This window comes from Muntiacus reevesi, chromosome 1 (genome assembly GCF_963930625.1).
Source record: "Muntiacus reevesi chromosome 1, mMunRee1.1, whole genome shotgun sequence".
In the NCBI taxonomy this organism is placed as follows: domain Eukaryota; kingdom Metazoa; phylum Chordata; class Mammalia; order Artiodactyla; family Cervidae; genus Muntiacus; species Muntiacus reevesi.
In genome coordinates, this window is record NC_089249.1 from 228097209 (window position 1) to 228117769 (window position 20561).

At 39.4% G+C, this 20561-nt stretch overlaps 2 protein-coding genes across 3 annotated transcripts in view; one reads left to right on the top strand and one right to left on the bottom strand.

Moving 5' to 3' along the window:
- Positions 1-20561, top strand: part of CTNNA1 (catenin alpha 1) — a 169225-nt gene that overhangs the window by 98321 nt on the left and 50343 nt on the right. The gene's annotated exons all lie outside the window — the stretch shown is intronic.
- On the bottom strand, positions 7206-9102 carry LRRTM2 (leucine rich repeat transmembrane neuronal 2). The gene is made up of 2 exons (XM_065918858.1): positions 9099-9102; positions 7206-8752 (listed from the first exon to the last, which is right to left on the bottom strand). Exons 1-2 carry the CDS (start codon positions 9100-9102, stop codon positions 7206-7208), a joined length of 1551 nt encoding a protein of 516 aa, XP_065774930.1.

Genomic DNA, 20561 nt, shown 5'->3' on the forward strand with positions numbered 1-20561 from the left:
TATTAAAAATAGCAAATATTTGTTAAGTATTTACTGTGTGCCAGCCTGTTCTCAGGACTTTGCATGTATTAAATTCCCTTTTGCTTGTTACTGTTATTAATTCCATCTTAAGAGTTAGAGACCCAAGGCACAGAAGGTTGATGAACTTGTCCAGCGTGACAGACCCAAGTGTGGAGCAAGTCTCTAATCACAGGTCTCTATTTGCTCTTGTTGAAACGTAGAAGGTTTTGCTAATGACATACAGAATGAGTTTTAAATTTTAAAGACAGTTAAATTTCTGACAGCTATCCACAGTAGTGAATGCTTTGTCTTTTTAAGTGTGTTCTTTCTTAGGAAATTGGTTATCATCTTATAGATTCTTATCCAAATCATTCTTTATGATTATCATCAACATAACTAGAGATGCATGAAATGTGCTTCTCTTCATTCATGTAGTGGAAGATTTTTAAATTGTACTTCTAGCCTGGAAGATTTATAATGTAATGGTAGGTTAGGAATTTACTGGATGTCCCTATGTGATGAACACTCTAGCTTGGGTCCCAGGGATATTATAAGGAAATGCAAACTGTACTTCAAAGTTGGATACATATTCATTCTTGCTGATTTTATAGGCTCTTGCCTTGGGTCACCACAAATGCTAAATCATACCACAGAGCATGCATCATGCCTGCGTAGCCTCCTTTTCCATAGTTTTTTCAAGAGTTGATGTGAAAAACATGTCTACCTGTTCTGTAAAAGCTCCGTGGAGGTACTGACATGTTTCCTTATTGTTCCTACAGCTGACTTTTTTAAAGGCAATTCAGACTTTTGCATTTGTGTCATTGCCTCCAAATAAACCGATGTGCTTCCTTTATCAGACGAAAGCTATTGATTTTGTTCTTTCCCTTGGCTACCAGGTAGATTAAAGCCAAACTAGTGTATACTAGAATACTCTGTTAGGGCATTTTGGGTGAGTTAACCAAAACAGTTTAGGATCTGGTAAAATTCCTAGATTCATACACAATATTCACAATATAGTTTCAAGAAATTTTTGGCATCCTATGAAACATCTTTGACTCCCTGCCTTTGATCTTTTTACATCAGTATTTCAACCATTCTGTATGTGTGAATGTATTTTACTCAATTTCCTTGACTTTATAGAAGTAGACGCAATGTAAATAATAAACACATTGCTTTCAGAGATTTTGAGGTGCTGAGCAGTTGCCTTCTATGTATAATATTTGGCAGCAAGGCCAGGGGAACATTTTTGGTTCTCATGATACTGACACATATAAATGGCTATAGATTTTTTATCTTATGGTTTTCCAGAAAATGCAACCTGAAGATTGTGTGTGTGTGTGTGTTTGGTAGAAATACCAGGGCATAAAGGTGGAGTTTTTGTGCACTGAGCGCAATTGTAAATAGATATTCAGTCAAGTTATGACATTTTTGCTTCTGTTCACTGTGGTTCTTGGTGAAGTCTCTTCATGGAAGCTGTGAGAAGTCTTTGGAAATTGTGTCTGGGGCTGCAGTTTTAAAATCTGGTTCCCAAATGAGGAAAGAGCCTTTCTCTTAGGGTGGTGGTATAACCATTGGCCCCTGCCTTCAGAGTTGGTGGTGGTTGTTCATAGGTGCTCTGTCATGTTGGGTTTCTAGCCAGGAGGCCTGGGCTAGCTTTGCTCTTGGTCCTCTGTGTATAAAAGGATGGTATATTCAGTTTGTGGGCTCTACAGTATAGCATGTTTCATTGTACTTGCCTTTGGAGATTTCTTGCTCTTTAATGTCTCCTTCAGATAGGGCTTCAGGGAGGTTCAGCATCTGTCCCTTAAGACTGTTCCCAAAACATTGTCTAGTGATGAGGAACTCATGCTAAGGGGAGATGTTGGAAATAGCTGTGATTTTCACCTCTTTTTCCTTTTCTTTCTTTGTAAAAGACAATTTGTAGTACATTTTGTCTCTCTAAGGGAGACTTGAGTACCCAGCTGGTTAGATATATTTAAAGAAAGAAAAAAATCTCTTTAAACAGACCTTGAAGAATTCTATTATAAATCTGAGTGGGAACCTGAGAATGCTGTGGCATACAGGCAAAGCTAATTAAAATAACTGATAAAGCAATCAGATGTGGCTTTACATGGGATTTTCAAGATAAAATGTATAAGAATTATGTTAATAAGCTCTGCTTTTAACTCCATAAAGGGTAGGATCTCATTTCTTTTGTGCAACTTGAAACCACAATCACCTGTGCCCTCTAGTGCATACTGTATGAGTTTGACAGTCAAATTTTGTATTGTGCTTCCTGCCTCTGCTCTAATTACTGCTGAGGTTCTTGGTGTAAGAACTCCCTTAGCCCCTCTGATCTCCTCATCCCTGGATGTTTATTCCTGCCTATCTGGTCTTGCTGCACTGATGGTCTGGAGAACTGTTAAGGTCATCCTGGCAAGTGTGGCGACCTGTGGCATTCAGTTCTCAAGGCCAGGTTAGCTTATGCCCCCAGTGCTGCCCAGGCAAAGTGCCCTGTCCTTGGGATGTTTATGCCAAGCAAGGAGAGATAGTTTAAAAATATTCCCTTCCTGTCCCCTATCCATAGTTACTGAGCTGCTGTCTGGGACAGGGTGGGGCATGTAGGGATCCTAGAGACCTCAGCATGGTCAGGACCTGTGGATTCCCTCCCAGGGGTGGTGTGCAAGATACTGCTAGGACGTGTACTAACAGATCCGTGAGGCAGAGGCCAAGTTGCTATTTGATAGGTATAGGCAATTGAGTACATTTTTGAGGTTCCCCAGGCTGTGGCAGAACACGAATGTTAGAGGGGTGGGGGATGGTGGCCAGCCTTGGGCCTGGTGAGCCCTATGGACAGCTGTTTGTCCAGTAGCTAAGGCTTGTGATAGAGCAGCTTCTTATTGTATGACTGCTGTTTATCAGCTGGGTGGTTTTTTTAAGCCAGCCCCCCTCCCCCACTTTACTTCTTAGCCTAGTTTTTTGCCTGTCTTTGAATGAAGACAGGTGATGATTAGCTGCCCTATTTCCAACTGGTACATTTGGCATTATAGAGAACATGGTACAAAACAACTGTTCATTTAAGGTTTCTGTACTGTCATAAATGATTTTTCAAGTTTCACATGTCAGAATTGATAGGTTACCGAGGAAAAGCTTCGGGAAGAAACAGACATTCACTTTTTACAGTATACATAATTTTAATAACAAAACTTCCCTGTACACTGCACTTGGCTTCCCCCTGCCCCGATATAATAGTATTTTCTTCTCCCTTCCCCCACAACCCATTTGATCACCTCCCACCCCACCCCACCCCCCTACCACTCCCACAAAAAAATGGCTCTTAGGGTGATTGAACACAATATGTTTGGACTGTACTTTTAGTTTCCAGTTTCAATGTTGGTCGGAAGGTTCATCAAACATTCCATAGATTAGGCTTTTAAAAATTACCAAGGAGGAACAGGTTAATTGCAGTAGTAGCAGACATTTCCAAAATGTTTGCAATAGCAATATGAAAGCTTAAATAGCCATTTACTATTTGTTTTGACCTTAAATTAAATACTACGTGTTTGCCCTAGGTTAGGAACAGAAATATTTAATTATCTATCTTCATCTCTTATCTTTTTCTAGTTGAAGCAGTTTAACCTGTAAGGTATGAAAAGCATGTCCCCAAACAGATTTTTGAGTCAGATCTGTCACTGTATTGCTTTATTAGGAAAATGATCATGTAAAAATAATATTTCAAAATTTCATATTGATATCCATACTTTAGAGATATCAGGGCATTTATAGTCTCCACCCCCCCCATCGTTGTGTAGAGGAGGTATGCCTAAAGAAAATGGTATGCCTGTTTTGAATTGAGGATTAAGACCTAGTGCTACATAGGTAGGGCTCATTTTTATTGGAAAGAGTCTAGATCTTGGTGACTAGCATTAGAGTAAGCAGATGAATTTTAATAATTAGTGGAGTTGGGAAGTTCAGTCAGTTCCATTCATTGAATTGGTACAGAAATTAACATAGCCACATTAAGAAATTACATGTGTTAGTGCAGATTTTTGGCTAAAAAATTAGTATCTTTGCTGTTTGTTGTTGTCAGTGGGTATTCTCTGAGTTATATGCATTTGTAAATTTATCAACTCTAATTTCATAAAGGTGATTGAAATCCTGGCACGCTACAGAAATAAATATAAATAATTCCATACTAGCTCTTGGTTACTAGGTGGGTACAGTATCAGAGCCTTCATTAGCTTCCTTTTTCCAGAGAGATTTATTTTTCTGGTTTTCAAGTGGTCATTTTCTTCTAATCTTGAAAATGAAAAAGGGGGGATGGGGGAGTTGAAGAGAATAAGACAGTAAAAACAAAAGGCCTAATAACATTATATTGCCAGCATCTGCAGTGTGGTTGTGATGCTCTTCCACCTGAACCAGTTGGTAAAGAGAGCACATATGACTGACTAACAGTCTCATCTTCAAACCTGTACTCATACAGAAACACAAATAGACCAAAATTAAAAGGAATCTTGCCTCCTATAGGTGTTTGAAAAGTGAAGTTTGCTCTTTAACTGGAAAAGGAAAGCGCTATTTGGCACTGTTACTCACTTTTCTCAGAGAGCATTGCCCAAAAAAATGAAGGGCCAAAAAAATCTGTTATTTTTCAACTGAAAAGTATGCCTTGGTGGCCTTGGCTATGCTGTTCCCCTGAATTACTAAATGGTTTGATTTTCCAATTTACTTTCCTATGTACATTAAGGATTTTGCCGACTGATGGTCCATTTTACTAACTGTAATCTTTAGGATTAATGTAGGGATTCCCAGCCAATATTTCTCGCCCTTCTGCTCACAGTTTCAATTAATTTTGGGTTGTGGTTGAAATGATGGAAACTACTCTGCTATCCTCCAGAGCTAGTGGAATCTTGTATGTCTAAGACACAGTTGTATTGTGACAAAGCTGTTCCCTGACAAATGGCCATGATTATCCTGATAAATGGGTTGGTAAATTTCAGCTTGTGGCGCTCTCATTGGTAACAGGGGCTTCTGATCCAGCCCTTCTGTAAGGAAAGTGTGAGCTGTGCTCTATGCCAGGAAATCAACTTCTGTCCTTACCCAGGCAGGCCTAGGGTCTAGTTTTATTAAGAGATGAAATGCTCACTGCTCAAGATCTGCTGAGGTGGACTGAGACTTTACCAGATGAATCTGCCCACTTAGAAATTGTAGAGAGCACATTTTTACTATAATTTGTGATCTTGTCTGCTTTTTACTGAGATACATTTTCTTTGAAATGTAGGTAGACATCTCTCAGTATTAAATCTCATGGGTCAAACTATAGTCTTAACATGTTTCAGTTCCATCCTGGGAAGAAATATGCCTTGAATGAAGTAAAGGATAACTTTTTTTTATGGTAATGATTTTCTCTTAAGAATTTATGCCTTTTTTTCTTCATCAGCAAATGTCAGTTTTCATCTTCTAAAAGTCAAGTCAGTAGTCTAATTTCCTGGTTTTTGCTAGTACATACCTAGAACCTCATTTATGGAAGAATTCTGTGTGAATTGGTAACTTACATCTAAATCCTAAATATGTCATAGTCTTTCTGGGGAAATCATAATTAAATAAACAAAATACTTGTGGCTCTTTTCTACACGAGAAATGTGACATCACTATCACTTTTAAATTACTCAACATTTATATTAATAATAGAATCTCCCCCCTCACCCCTTTCCAGCTGCAGGTCCCAGGGCCTTTGCTCTGTTTGATTCAGATCATGTATAGTTGCCTATTTGCTTTGCTTCCTTTTAACTTTGCTAACCTGTTTCAGGGAGAGTCAGATTTCAAAATGCTGCCTTTCATCCCCTCACCTCCTTCGAGTTACCACTGTGTGTCTTCATAGGCATGTATAGTGTTCTGCCATGAGAAGGTTTGCTTCAGATCTGTGTTGTTCCCTTTACTTAGAAGGACCTGCTCTTAAACAGTAAGAATTGATATCCATTAAAAGGTCAAAATTTAGCATATAATACTTAGAAAGTGCTTTTTTAAAATGGTTCTTTTAAAAGGTATTCTAATAAGAATCAGTATTATGCCTGTTGCTAGCCAGTTATTTTTAATTTGGCTTTTTTGAGGCTTGAAGATCAAGAAAAGGCCGAAGAAAGAGGTTTAAACCCCTTTGTCAAGGCATCTTTGATCATGACAGTTGAGGGGAGGGAGAGAGGGGGACAAGGAGGGGAGAGGGAGGGGGAGAGAGAGAGAGAGAGAGATAGGGAGTGAGGGTGTATTTGTGTGTGTGCTTTCAAACTGGAGTGAGCAGCTGGTCATAAGATTGCTAAATTGACTCAGTTTATCTCTTTTCTCTCCAAAATAATTTCTAAATCTTTTTTCACATATAAATGTAAGTATAGGATTTAGTAAACTAATTAGTAAAGTGATAATTTAGCACTAGTTTAAAATAATTATCTAAATGCCACAAAAAACAACATGTCCATTATAAGTCAAACTGGAGATATGATACGAAATCAGTGTCATTATTTAGTATTGATTTCATTGTAATGAGACCTTTTCACAATCACTTGGATTCATTGTTTAAATACATTAAAGAGTCACTCAGCGTATTAGAATTACATAAAGGGTTCTGATTTCATGATGTGGACTTTGATAATACCTACTAACCCAGGCAAAAACTCTGGAAGAAGAGTGTTTAATATTGACCAGCCTTCAGCATACATAAAATTCTACTCCCCACACTGGCATTAAATTGTAAGTTTGAGTAAATACCAAATTATCATACAAGAGAATTTTGCTAAGTCTCCTTTTAAGCAGCAAGCCAGTTGTGGTACTTGGGGTGGAGAGCAATGATCAAACAAGTATTGATCCATATCTCTTTGCTCAGTAGCATCTTTCCAAACTGTTTTCAGTAGGAAAAAACAGCATATGGAGACCTTAGTGTAAATGTTTACACACAATAGTTTAAAATTACATACATGAAATGTCTTATTTTGAAGTAAGCATTTTTAGACTTTCCCACAAGAGTGCAAATTAATGTGAGCATTGCTTCATTTAACACTTAAAATATGGTTTCATTTAAAAAAAATTAAAAATACTTCAACACGTCAGAAACCTAAGTCTCCACTTGGTTTGGAAAAATTAGGCTTAATGTCACCATTGGTAAAAATTAGATATGTATTTAGCCCCTACTATGTAAAATAGGTTACTTATCTGATGTAATTTTTGATGATGGGTAGATATTATACTTCACATTCTTTGTATGGCAGCTGCTGACACTTGCACTGTCCATATCCATTAATGATGATGAAGGGTCCTTCATGGGTAGGTTCATATTCATTATATGGTCCTTGGTCTGACATGTTTGACATATGGAGTCGTGTTTGGGATCGGAGCTGCCTGTGGTTCTGAATCATTGAGCACTGCCTAATTCTTCTTAAAGTGGGAGGGCAGCACTTCCTGGAGATGAACACTATAAAAATAATAAAAAAGAAAGAAAACAATAAAGCCATTGTTCCTGTAATTACCCGCTGAGTGAAGATGGCATTGTCTGGTTCCGGGAAGTGTTCCTCAGTAGTAACTGCTATGCCTGCAGTAGTTGGGATTTCTTTGTCTCCCACATGGTAACTTGATGAGCTTATTCTTTTTGTGTATTCAGTGGTTGGATCTTTATAAGTTGTAGCCATGGCAGTGACGGTGGTTGATAAATTCCAGCAGAGCTGAAATCCATGGACTGCATCTAGTATATCCTCTCCCTGGGTGTGGTCGGGGCTGTGGCATAGGATGGAATGCTCCCACCGACCTTGGAAACTGCCCAGCCAGGAGGCCAAAGCACATATTCGAGGGCTGCATTCCCACAGATTGCCAGAGAGGCCAACGGTTGTGAGGGACCTCAGGGAGTTTAAGATCTTGGAATCAAGGCTGTTTAACTTGTTGTTATCCATGAGGAGTATTTTAAGATTAGGCATCGTTTCAAATACTGTCAGATCGATGGCTTTTATTTCATTTCCAGTCAAGTCTAGTTTTTCTAAAGTGCCCCAGGTCCACTCCATCCCACATGTCAAGTTGCTAATTTTGTTCCACTGTAAGAAGAGCGTGTGCAGACTGCTTAGCCGTAGGAAATGAGCAAAATTAATCTTCGTCAGCTGGTTGTGCTCTAGATGAAGCTCTCTCAGTTTGATTAATCCCGCAAATCCATTGCGAGCCAAACTTCGCAAACGGTTTGTGCTCAAATCCAGAAACTCCAGACTACGACAGTCCCAGAACAGGCGTACTGGGATAGTCCGCAGGGAGTTGGACCGTAAATGCAAGGTCTGCAGCTTCCGGAGGCCATAGAAGAGCTCTGGGTGCAGAGATGACAGCTGATTAAAAGACAGGTCCAAATTTTGCAGGTTAATCAGTTGGGTAAAAGTTGTGTTTGGCAAATAAAATATTTTGTTGGAACTCAAGATTAATTCCTTAAGTTTATATAGTCCTTGAAAAGCATCTTCTTTTACTGTTGATATTTGATTGTGGTCTAAGTGGAGCCAGGTGAGTTGACTGAAGCTGGCAAATTGATCCCTTTCGAGCTCTGTGATGTGATTGTGCCTCAGGGACAGGCCCAGAGAGCCCTTGTCCGTGGTGTTTGGCACTGAGTGGAAGCCCTGAGAGTCGCAGTAGAAGAGCAGCTTCTCACAGCGGCATTTGGGTGGACACGCCATACCCAGCGCAGGCAGCATTTTTAAAACCATACTCATTGCATATATTGCTGCTAGCATAGGGGCCCCTAATGGCCACTTGAAATGTAAGCCTGCAGAATATAATTTAAGGAAAACAAGAAGATAGAATATTTTTCAGCAGAGCATACAGGCTTTTAAAAAACAACAACAACATTATGGCAAAAGATTTCACTACATATAACTTATTTTTTCATTTGCTGTAGAAAAACTAACCTTGTTAGTATGACTAGAACAAAACTTAAACCATTAAGAAAGGAGATACAACACATCCTGTCATCAGCAATATATATTTTACCTAAACCTCAAAATCCAAAACTGTGACAAGTGATTTCTCTCATAAAATGTGAATTCAATGGCTTATTTTAAAAGCGCGACTCCTTGCTGACTGTACAAGACACATTAAATACATGGACTTACCCATTCTTCTGAGCACATTGGAGGCTGCATTCAGTCTCGGTTGTCAGACTCAACGCAGTGAGTCTGTAAAAGGCTCTAACATGCAGGAGCCTTTGACCAGTTTCCTGTTTTCTGTGTCCCAGGCTTTCTGAGTAAAATTGAAATCCACCAGGGCAAGTTGTTTTTTCTTTAGGATATTCCTCTCGAAAGCATTGGTTTCATTTTCTTTGACCACTCTGATCCCCTAAATCAGTTTTGAATATAAGTTATTAATTTCGTCCTCCTCTAACTGCTCAGCTGGTTAATCAAAGCTTCAGCCTCTTCTTTCCGCAGCCGTTAGCTCTCTCGGTCTTAACTTGTTGATGGCAGATGGGCGGCTTGTTGCAGAGAAGAGCTCCTGGAGCAGCATGAGTGCATTTACTGAAAAGCTTTTCCGAGAAACGGCACAAGAATGGATTTGCTTATGTGCTGCGACCACACAGAACTGTATATAGGCTGACGTCACCGGGTGACGTGTCTTTTGTTTGGGTTTTCCAGAAGCTTTACTGTTATAAAGCAGCGTGCTTTGTAACAATATCGGGGTCGTTGTAAGACCCCCGATTATAATAAAGCGAGAAAGAAGAACTCCTGACCTGAAAACATGGTATTCCTTCAGTGTAGGAAGCAGCACTGAGGTTGTAATAAAGGCTGCATTCAAGAAGATCCGTCTGAACAGTGAGTTGGGTTAGCAGAGTGACGATTTTTTAATGCTTGGAAGAGCCAGCGTTAGATTGCCGATTCTGCACAGAGAGACCATCTAAATGGGCAGGAGCCTGCACGATTTATGAAGTGCTGATTTAACAGCAGCCTATGCGAGTGCCTGCTGCTCTGGTTGTTTGGAAAGCTACTCAATCACCTGGTTGTCATGCTTGGTTAAAATAGAAGTTATGACTATGATTTGCTTCAGATGTGTTGGTAAACTAGCTCAGTGGCTTTGCTTCTTCGCCATTAAGAGTTTAGTGTTGTAAACCAAGAATAAAGGGGGGGAAAGGTTGGAAAACAGAGAATTTGGTTATTCTACTCTTTGAGAATTTTAAGAGAAAGCTAATTAAAATGATTTCTCCTTCTCTGTGTTATCTTATATAATAGTGTTTTATCACAATACTAACTGAAAAATAATAATCCAGAAATCTTTGGATGTCTTGGTAGGAGAAAAGGGTAGGTTGATACAGTCATTTAATATTGTATGCTTTAAGTGTTAACAGTGGGACAGAAATTATTTAGGACAAGTGGTACAGCATGGCTAGATTCTGACATGGTCGCTTGTATTTACCTCAGAGTTTCACTTACTCCTTAAGCTAAAAGCCTCTACTGATCTGGGTTGGGGTATTGTGGCCCTCAAACAATAGAGCATTTGCATGCTCAACAGTGCCTGTTGGCACACTTAAGAACCAACTTCGATTCTCATACTCACTGTTGTTGGAATCTCTCTAGGAAATACAAAAGGTTACTTATACTTTGGAATAGGATTTTTGCTTTGGCTGTTTTTACTTAACACTATCTTTTCCTGTCGAATAGTATCAGAATTTGGTTATGAATATGCACCTCCATGTTTACTACTGTATAGACATGAAAGTTATTTCTACTGTGAGTTAGGGTCATAGTTTCTGCTTGATGAAGGCAAAGGCCTCTTGTATACCTGACATTACTGATTTGACCTTCTTGGCCGTTTCTCCCATACCATTTCTCTCATACTTATCCTCAGTAGGTCTTGTGTCAGACTTGAAGGCAGAAATCTGAAAACTACCCCATGGTATCTGAGAAACTAGAACACCATCAATCTGTTGGCTTCCAGGGGCTTTATCACACTGGGTGTGTGTAAGAAGTTATTTTCTCAAGGGGTGTTGTGTCTGTGTTGGAGTGCAGTACCGGAGTGAGGACTGAAGACTCCAGGGTGCTTTCCTCAGGGCTCTGTGGAGACAGCAACAATTGCAGGTGTGTAGTTTGGCTCCTCCTAGTTACAGACCCCAAGATAGGATTAGAGGTATAAGAATTTTATTGAGGAAAATGCCTGGGATGTGTAACGGGAGGGAGAAGATGACAGAAATACTCCTTTTGGTTTGGTAGAGTCTAAAAACCCATGGGGCATGTCTGACACCTCTGAAAGGAGAGGGGAAAGAAAGACCCTACCAGCAGGGCAGTTCTCAGTCAGTTTCTCCGGGCCAGAGAGAAGTCCCCAGGCCAGTGTTGCCATGAGTGGAACCCCTTATTCTCAGGAACTAGTATTCCCAGTTTTCCTGTTTACTGGTTAAGGAAAAGAGGGAGAGGGCCTTGTTTAGAATTCAGGATGCCATTCCTCCAGCTGACCTGGATCCTTTCCACAGTCTGTCTCTCTATAGGCTGGAAGTTCTTAACCTGAGTCCATAATTGGCCTGTAGAGTTTTGTTGCTTGTGCATTTTTCTGTCGATAAAGTTTAATCAAATTCTTAGAGGGTCTGTGACCCTAGGTTTCAGAGTGACCATTCTATAGGAACAGAACTTGTTCTCAAAGCTTCCAATGAGGGGTGTCTGATAAGGGTGGTCTCTCAATTTTTTTTTTTTTTTTTTAAGGATAAGAAGCCCTCGGGATACTGTAAATGCTCTTACTGAAGTTAGTCATCCTCTGATGAAAAAAAACCTTTGCAAGGCAGGAGGAGCTGGATTAATTTCTCCTCTGAAGTAACCACTTTAGTTCCATGTGGAGAAAAGTGTTGAAATCAATTGGATTAGAGCCACCATGATTAGGGATGAGTTATATGTGAAAATTTAGAGGGAAAAGCATTTCATTCCCCTTGAACTCTTGGTTCCCTTCTGCTCTTGTAGTCTACTTGGCCTACTTACAGTATACTAACAGATGAAAAACCCTTAAATTACATTATCCTAATACTATTATAACAGATTTGTGGGCAAGGAAAATTGTTCAGAAAAGCACCAGTGCAATCAAGAGTAATTATTTTTTCATGCACCTGGAGAAGTGGGCAGTAATGCCTGCTATACCACAGTACCCAGAGAGCATGGTCTGTCTAGGTCACTAGCCTTTTTGCCCACTTGACTTCTCTTTGGTTTCAAAAGGTTTAGGCTGTGGAGTCAAAGGAAATGTGATGTTTGTCTTAAAATGGGTTGGAGTACACTGTTCCTATTGATGGAGATATGTATCATTTTTTGATCTTTATCTCTCGTTAGCTAAAAGGAATAAAAAGAAACCCGTGTTCTTTCTGAATTAAACCTTTTCTTGGTTTCATTTCACAGCGGCTTTATTCTGCATACATATGCCTTTGACTTAATTAAGGTGGCAATACAACCTCTGGAAAGTACTCTTGATATCATCTGTTTCAATTTTCACTGTTCCAGTTGTTCGTGGCAAGGCAAAGGACAAGTAAAATCTAGCTCGTCTGTACTCTCTGTGAATGGTTTTAAGCAAATTAAATGAGTCATGTGGCAGGGTTTAGGTGTTAACACTTATCTGCATTACTCTTCATGAAAGTTTGCTTTTAATATATATTGCTAGTCAGGAATAAATATTTACCTCTTTGGAAAAGCGGATGTACATCGTGAAATTTTCTAATCGTTTGTGGTAGAGAGGGAGCTGGAATTTGCTTTATGCTGAAAAATCAGGTGTTTCTTAACCAATCATGCCTGACTCCCCAAATTTTCATATCCCAGAGGTGCTCGGTTAAAGAAAACCTTCTGGCTACCAGTCTCGGTCATGGTTCTTTGGAGATCTCTTCACAATTATCAAAAAGTTTCAGTCATTTTTAGGGTGGAGATCCAAGATTTGTGGGTCTGAGTATATCCCTTCCCAAGAACCTTTTAGGGTTCTTAGTTGGCAACCACAGTTGGGCCTATATTTTATCAGTATCTTTATTTGAGTGAGTTTTATCAACACTAGCCTTTCTTGAGAGGTGGGAGGGAACGAGGATGAGAGAAAATTATGATAAATCCTAGAGTTCACTGTTTTTAAACGTGTGTTTGGAGGCAAAGTTTTTGATTTACTCTTTATTTTTATTTTTGGCCATGCTAGGTCTTTGTTCCAGCGCATAGCCTTCTCTCATTGTGGAGCACAGCCTCTAGAGTACACAGGCTTAGTAGTTGGCGCTGTGTAGGCTTAGGTGCCCCATGGCATTTGGGACCTTGGTTTCCAGATCAGGGTTCAAACCTGCATCCCATACATTGAAAGGGAGAGTCTTAACCACTGGGCCACAGGGAAAGTCTGTGATTTGCTCTTTAAGAAATGGGGTTTGGCACTAAACATCAGCTTGTTATCTTCCCAAGAAACAGAATCTGTCTGACAGAGGCAGATAGAATATGCCTTGATAAATTGATGGCCTTACCAATCTGTCATGTTAGACATGGGTTAAAGAGTAGTTAATTGATTGTCAAGTTACTTGATTATCCTAGGTAGAGCCAGAGAATCTGAGAACTTTCAGAATTATAAGCTTTTAGAGTTTTGGTGAAAACACAGAGGACCACTGTTGAGTGTTAATAAGTATCTCTGTTGCTGGGAATCTTTCCTTCTAAAAGCCTTTTAAGAAGTAGACTGTCCATATTAGGCCTGCAGAATCCACAGTTTGACCCCATTCTTGCCTTTCATTGATTGTGATATTTTTTAAGTTCTTTTGTTATCTTCATTAAATGTGACTGAGAAAGCAGTAGGAAGGAGTGATGATTACACTAATGATGATGAGCTGTGTTCCTTTTGATGCTGTGACTTTAAAAATGTGGGATTTCTCCTTCTAGTTTTGGAGACGTGGTTTTGGGCAATTGTTGCTATTGGCGGGATGGCAGAACTAGTGTCGTATGCTAACATTGTGTTCTGTGCCCAGATCTAGAAAATTCAGCAGTAAATCTTGGGGTGATAAATCTTAGGTAAGGGAAAATCTTCCATAAAAGTTTGAGCTGAGGTGTTTTTAAACCACAAAGATCTTTTATTTTACCTATTGTAGACATCAGACCAACCTAAACCAAACAGAACTGTCTTGAAGTCTTGATAAAAGTACATAGACTGATTGAAATTTATATTACCAAGCCCTTGGGGATTCCCAGGTGGCTCAGTGCGTGCCAGTACAGGAGATGAAGGTTTGGTCCCTGGATCTCAAAGATCCCCTGGAGGGGGAAATGGCTACCCACTCCAGTATTCTTGCCTGGGAAATCCCATGAACAGGGGAACCTGGTGGGCTACTGTCGATGGGATCACAGAGAGATGGACCCAACTGAGTGACTGAACATGCACGCATTTTTTATTCTTGCCTGCCCATGGCTTCATTGTGTTTGTGTTTCCCCCGTCCTCTGTATGTGGTAGGGTTCATTTTTTATTCTGAAATAGAGCCAAGTTTGGATTTGTCTTTCCTGCTGCTTCTCCCTTTCTGCATTTAGAGTAACTTTCTATTTAGATATGTTTCCTCCTGCCTACATAGACAGCTACAGGCTATACAAAACCATTTGCACAGGATAGGATTAAGAGTTGAGATATCCATTCATATTTAGAAGAATCTCTTTCAATTTTAGTGGGCTCTTTGACCCAATTGGCTAGATTTAAGAGGATGAATTTGCAGTATATCAGCTATATGCAGTCTTGGTTGTTGAAGCTTGAAAGTGCCGTTCCTCCTTCTTAGTGTGCTCTGGGATAGAGAGATGGCAACATGTGCTTCAGGCAAGCAAAATATTTGAACATGTGATATCGTCAGTGCAGAGAAATCCAGTAACAAAAATTTGGCCTAAAGAGAACAAGATCACTTCTTATTAGGAATGGCTTATAGCGGCATGTCAACATTATAGCTGCTGTTGAGATATTGACCCCGTGTTGCTAAGGCTTGAGCTCCCATGGGAGTTGATTCTTTTCCTCTGTTTTTTGCTCTTGTGAAAGTGAGAACATTGGGGGTCTATCTAATGCCTTCATAATTTTTCCCTGTTTGTGAGCATACATGTGTACCTAATAGCTTCATAGCTTTACCCTTGTGTGGCTGTACTATAATCTATGGACATGTAGGTTTTTTTGAGGCTTTTGACACAGTGTAAAACGAATATTCTTTTAATATTTTTGCATACTTAGGCAAGTTTATATATAAGGTAAGTTCCTAACAAATTACTGGGTTGTAGGGGGTATGGTGATTGCAGCCATGAAATTAAAAGACGCTTACTCCTTGGAAGGAAAGTTATGACCAACCTAGATGGCATATTAAAAAGGAGAGATGTTACTTTGCCAACAAAGGTCCATCTAGTGAAGGCTATGGTTTTTCCACTGGTCATGTATGGATGTGAGAGTTGGACTGTGAAGAAAGCTGAGCGCCGAAAAATTTGTGCTTTTGATCTGTGGTGTTGGAGAAGACTCTTGAGAGTCCCCTGGACTGCAAGGAGATCCAACCAGTCCATCCTAAAGGAGATCAGTCCTGGGTGTTCATTGGAAGGACTGATGCTGAAACTGAAACTCCAATACTTTGGCCACCTGATGCGAAGAGTTGACTCATTGGAAAAGACCCTGATGCTGGGAGGGATTGGGGGCAGGAGGAGAAGGGGACGACAGAGGATGAGATGGCTCGATGGCATCACTGACTCGATGGACATGAGTTTGAGTAAACTCTGGGAGTTGGTGATAGACAGGGAGGCCTGGTGTGCTGCGATTCATGGGGTCGCAAAGAGTCGGACATGACTGAACGACTGAACTGAACTGAGGGAGTATATTATTTAAAATTGCTAGACATTGCCACATTACCTTCTGAAGAATTTTAAACCATTTATACTTCCCCAGTAATATGTAAATGTATACTAACCTTCCCCCACCTTAACACCGTATTAGAAACCAACAGACATTAAAATTGTGAATCTGATAGGTGAAACATGCTCCCTTTGATGTGTTATGAGTGAGATTGAGCATTATTTTGGATGTTGGTATACTGTTATCTGTTCTTTTCTGTAGATTGTGTATTTCATTTGGTCATTCCATTTCCCACTGCTACAGTTGGTCATTTCTTTAAAGATTTGCAGGGATTATTTGCTTATTAAAGAAGCTAATTTTGTTTGTGACATACTTTACAGATAACTCCTCCAGTTAGTCATTTGTCTTTTAAAGGTTTTATGATCTTTGCTATATATGCTTAATTTTAATGAATGGTGAAACAGATCATAATCTTTTTTAATATTAAAACATGCCATATTATGGTAATGATCCAGTACAAGTTGGTGAACCTGAAATCTGTAGTATCTTCAGTAAACAGAGATTCCCTATTAACCCATTATCTTTAGCAGAGAAAAGAGGATCCGATCCTTCAGAAGGTTATTTATTTATTTATTTATTTGGTTATTTATTTTTAAATCAATGCAGAAACCAAAAATGTTTCCTGGTTTATCACAAATCTTAACCTGATTTTACCAGTTAACTGAGCATTTAAAAATCCTTCTGCGCAGGGCTGCAATGGAGACGCAGACATGGAGAACACGCTGGTGGACAGAGGGGCAGGAGAGGGTGGGATGAATGGAGAGAGCAGCATGAAAACATACACACTACCACATGTAAAACAGAGAGCCAGTGGGAACTTGCTGTGTGACTCAAGGATCTCAAACTGGTGCTCTGTGACGACCAGAAGGGCGGGATGGAGTGGGAGGTGAGAAGGAGCTTCAAGAGGGACGGGACATATGTATGCCTCTGGCTGATTCATGTTGATGTTATGGCAGAAACCAGCACAATATTGTAAAACAGTTAACCTTCAATTAAAAATAAATTTTACAAAAGATCTTATACTTTCTAAAGGAAAAAAAAATCCTTTTAAAATATCTTTACATTTGAGTAATCTTATTTTTTCCTGGATTATTAGTAGCTTCAAAATTAAGGCATTTTTAAATGACCTTTATATATTTAGTTTGTATACCTATTTGCTTTATATATTTATCTGCGCTTCTGACAGCTTCCCAAGTTACTACGCATAACACCTATTTAACAAGTAAATGGTTTTTTTAAGAAGAAGAGAACTGGTGTCTCAAAGCGATTGGAGTATCTCAGCTACATGCTTCAGTTTGTTCTTTTCTCCATCATGGATTTTGTTTTCCCCAGGAAGGGAAAGTAGTAGCTCATACATTCATTCTGGTCTCCCAGGATTTGGTGGAAAGGTTGCAACATATTCACTACAGTTCATTTAGTTCTGTGCTGTAATGGCCATGTAAAGGGACATGGCATAGTGGAATGTTAATGGTAGTTGTAATACCTAAGCTTGTTAGAATTTATAGGCACATTTTTAGGTGCAATATGGCATGGGGCCGAGAAAAATCTAAAGGTAGTAAGCAAGGTCATCTGAGAAAATACTCAGATGAACCAGTAAGGCTCATTTCTAAGCTTATGCCCTCTTTGAGGGGAGAGAGAAAGAAAGCGAGGTTATAGTATGTAACATTAGAGTTTCCTACCCAGTTTTAGTATTTTTAGGATGAAATAGGTAACATTAGGTAAACCAGAAACTTCTATCTTTTGCAACTGTAAGGAGCAAGAGTGTATCTTTGAAAGGAATTTGGGAATGCTGGTCTATTTGACCATTATATTCTAATATTAAGTTACTTAATCTTTGTCTCAACTCTTAATCTCAACTCTTGTCACACATTGAGTTTATGCAAAGCCTGTCAGTCATGTGTAGGCCAGGTAGAACAAGAAGGGTCAAATTGCTTTTTCTGTTATCCACTAAATGTATATTGTATGATAATGTGTTGCCCATCCCACAGCAAACCTTTTAGTCCTACTTACGAAGATATAGGGCTTCCCAGATGGTGCTAGTGGTAAAGAACCTATCTGCCAATGCAGGAGACGTAAGAGACTCAGGCTCAGTCCCTGGGTGAGGAAGATTCCCCAGAGGAGGGCACGGCAACCCTCTCCAGTATTCTTACCTGGAGAATCCCACGGACAGAGGAGCCTGGCAGGCTACAGTCCATAGGGTTACAAAGACTTGGAATGACTGAAGCGACTTAGCATGTGTGAGGATACTGACTGAACTCAAGTCTCCCTGGGTTTTCAAAATATTTTTTGAGAATTTCTTTAGTATCAGGTCCCCTGTTCTTCTCTGAAGTCTTCTAGCAGCATCTTGGTAACACTTTCTTTCAAAAGTTCCATATCCCCGGCTTTACCTGACGGCAGTATAGTGGATGACAGACCTCATTTTCCCCTTTTATACCTGGAGATAACAGTGCTGCTCTGTTCTTTTCTCTCTCTCATTGTCATTGAGGGAAAGAGGCTTCAGATGCCCATTCTGACTTGGATCTTGTGAAATGTCATGGTTCTTGGTGTTTAAATTTTAATTTTCTAATGACTGATGGAGGCATTGTATTGAACTAGACCTTCCTATTAAATTAATCGGAGCGTCCTATTTCCTTTTAAATAGTTTTTAAATGTTCCCTTTTAAATAGTCCTTAAATTGGATTTTACCCTCCGCTGCTATTCTCTTCCAGCCTTACCCTAGATTAAATATAGAAAGTATTTGGTAGACAGTATTTGAGGTTATTTGAAAAGCCTTATATTTTCACTGATAACAGGAAAGCAGGGACTGATAATCTGCCATGTAGATGACACACTAAGCCCTGTGACTTTAAGCACGTCTGTGGTCCCTGGTTTCTCATCTTGTTATGTCAGCAGGTGTCCCGGGGTATGATTTGAGAATGGCTATGAGGGGAAACATGAGGTGCTATGGAAGCACCCCAGAGGGACACCTAAATGAAACTTAGGGTTGGAGGTGGCCACAGGGAACTTCTACAAGGAAATGTGATACCTCATCTAAAGGATGGGTAGGAGTTAGAAGAAGGAGGGGAAGAGTATTCCAGGTAGGTGATAGAGAGAGCTCGGCATGTCTGAAGAATTTAAATGTGTGTGGATGGATCATATCTGAGTGACCATGACCAGAGGCAGTGAAGTGATGGGAGTGGCCTGGCTCTGGCAGGGTTGAAACTCCAAGCATGTTGTATCTTTTTCTTAGAATGCCTTTGTCACTGCTCAGCAGGGGCATACATATCAAAACTGAGTGAGCCTAGGTGGTCTCTGTGCTTAGTGGGATAGTCTCTCAATTAGGTGGGAGCCAAGAATTTACTTAAATTCATTGGGCAACTTTACTTTGGCCTAGCCAGAACTATAAACAAAAGATCATAACAGCTTTAATCTCAAAGAGAAGATGTTATTTTACAGGTCAGCAAGCTTTCTACTTTTGTCAAGCTTAAGTTTGTAAGTGTGTATTCTCACCTCTGTTATATTTTAAATGATTGGAACTATAAACTTGCTGTTTGGACTGGTTATTTGTTTTTTTTCTTTTTAAAAGGATGCTTTGATTTAAAAGATGATCTATCTAGCATAACCTAAAAAGTCAGTAAATAACTGCTTCTGAACTGCTTCCCTCCGCCCCCAGAGAAATGAGGCATAAGCCTCTAGTTCCTAAAGTAACAAGAAAGACAAATTAATTTTTAGGATAGTATGACAAAGGATTAACAGATTCATGTTGTGTGTTGCATCTTAAAGTGAATTTTGCTGTGTGAATGCAATTCCTCAAAAGTCAAGTTTAAGAATTTGCTTTTATATAACTTTCTAAGTAAATCCTTCTAACTAAATTGAGGACATTTCTGATTGCAAGTAATTAGGTGCTCATGAGGGCGTTGAACTCAACCTTTGAGTTACAGATAACATATTTTCTGAAATAAATGATCTGTTAGAAACACCGCCCCCCCCCCCCCCAACATAGCTAGATATAATGACAGATTGTACTAGGTTTACTTCTAAGTGAGGACTTGAGTTTCTAAGAAATGTGCTGAGCTTCTCCTGATTTAAGCATTAATTATGAGGTCAGTTTGATTTTTTTTTTTTTTAATTTTAATTTTAGCCACCTTTGTCTTAGATCCTTGTATTTTGATGTTTGAGGTTGTCAGTAACTAATTATTCTTGTCACATTCTTTTCTGACTGATGCCCATGAATAAATCACAGTTCATTCTTACAGGTAGAAGAAATTCTCATACTTCCTCAGTTTTTGTTGAGATTTTTTTTCTTAAGCCTATTAATATTAGTGAATTACTTAATTTTATTGACAGTCCAGGTGGAGAAAAGATTTGTAATGTGACCCTGACTAGATTTGATAGGGACCATATCAATGTTTTGGTTGTATTTAAACTTTTAATGTTTTGTCTCCTCCTCTCTTTTGCTGCATAACCTATATCCCTAAATATTCCTTCTCTTTTTTCCTAATAGTCCAGAGCCAAAGGCAGAGGGACAAGTATCATTGTTCACATTCAACAGATGGGAGATAAGCGAGAAACTGAGATGTTAAAAGACACTCAGAAAGTGTATAATAACTACATCTTCTTGACTCTTCACCTTCTATACTGACTTAGGTAGATTATCTATATCAGAATGCCTTGAGGGCACTTGTGGCTAGAGGAACACTGGGTTAAGTTCCTTTGTCCATTTGTATCTCTTCCGTAATTACTACATGCTTTACAGAATGAGCCACATTTGTTGA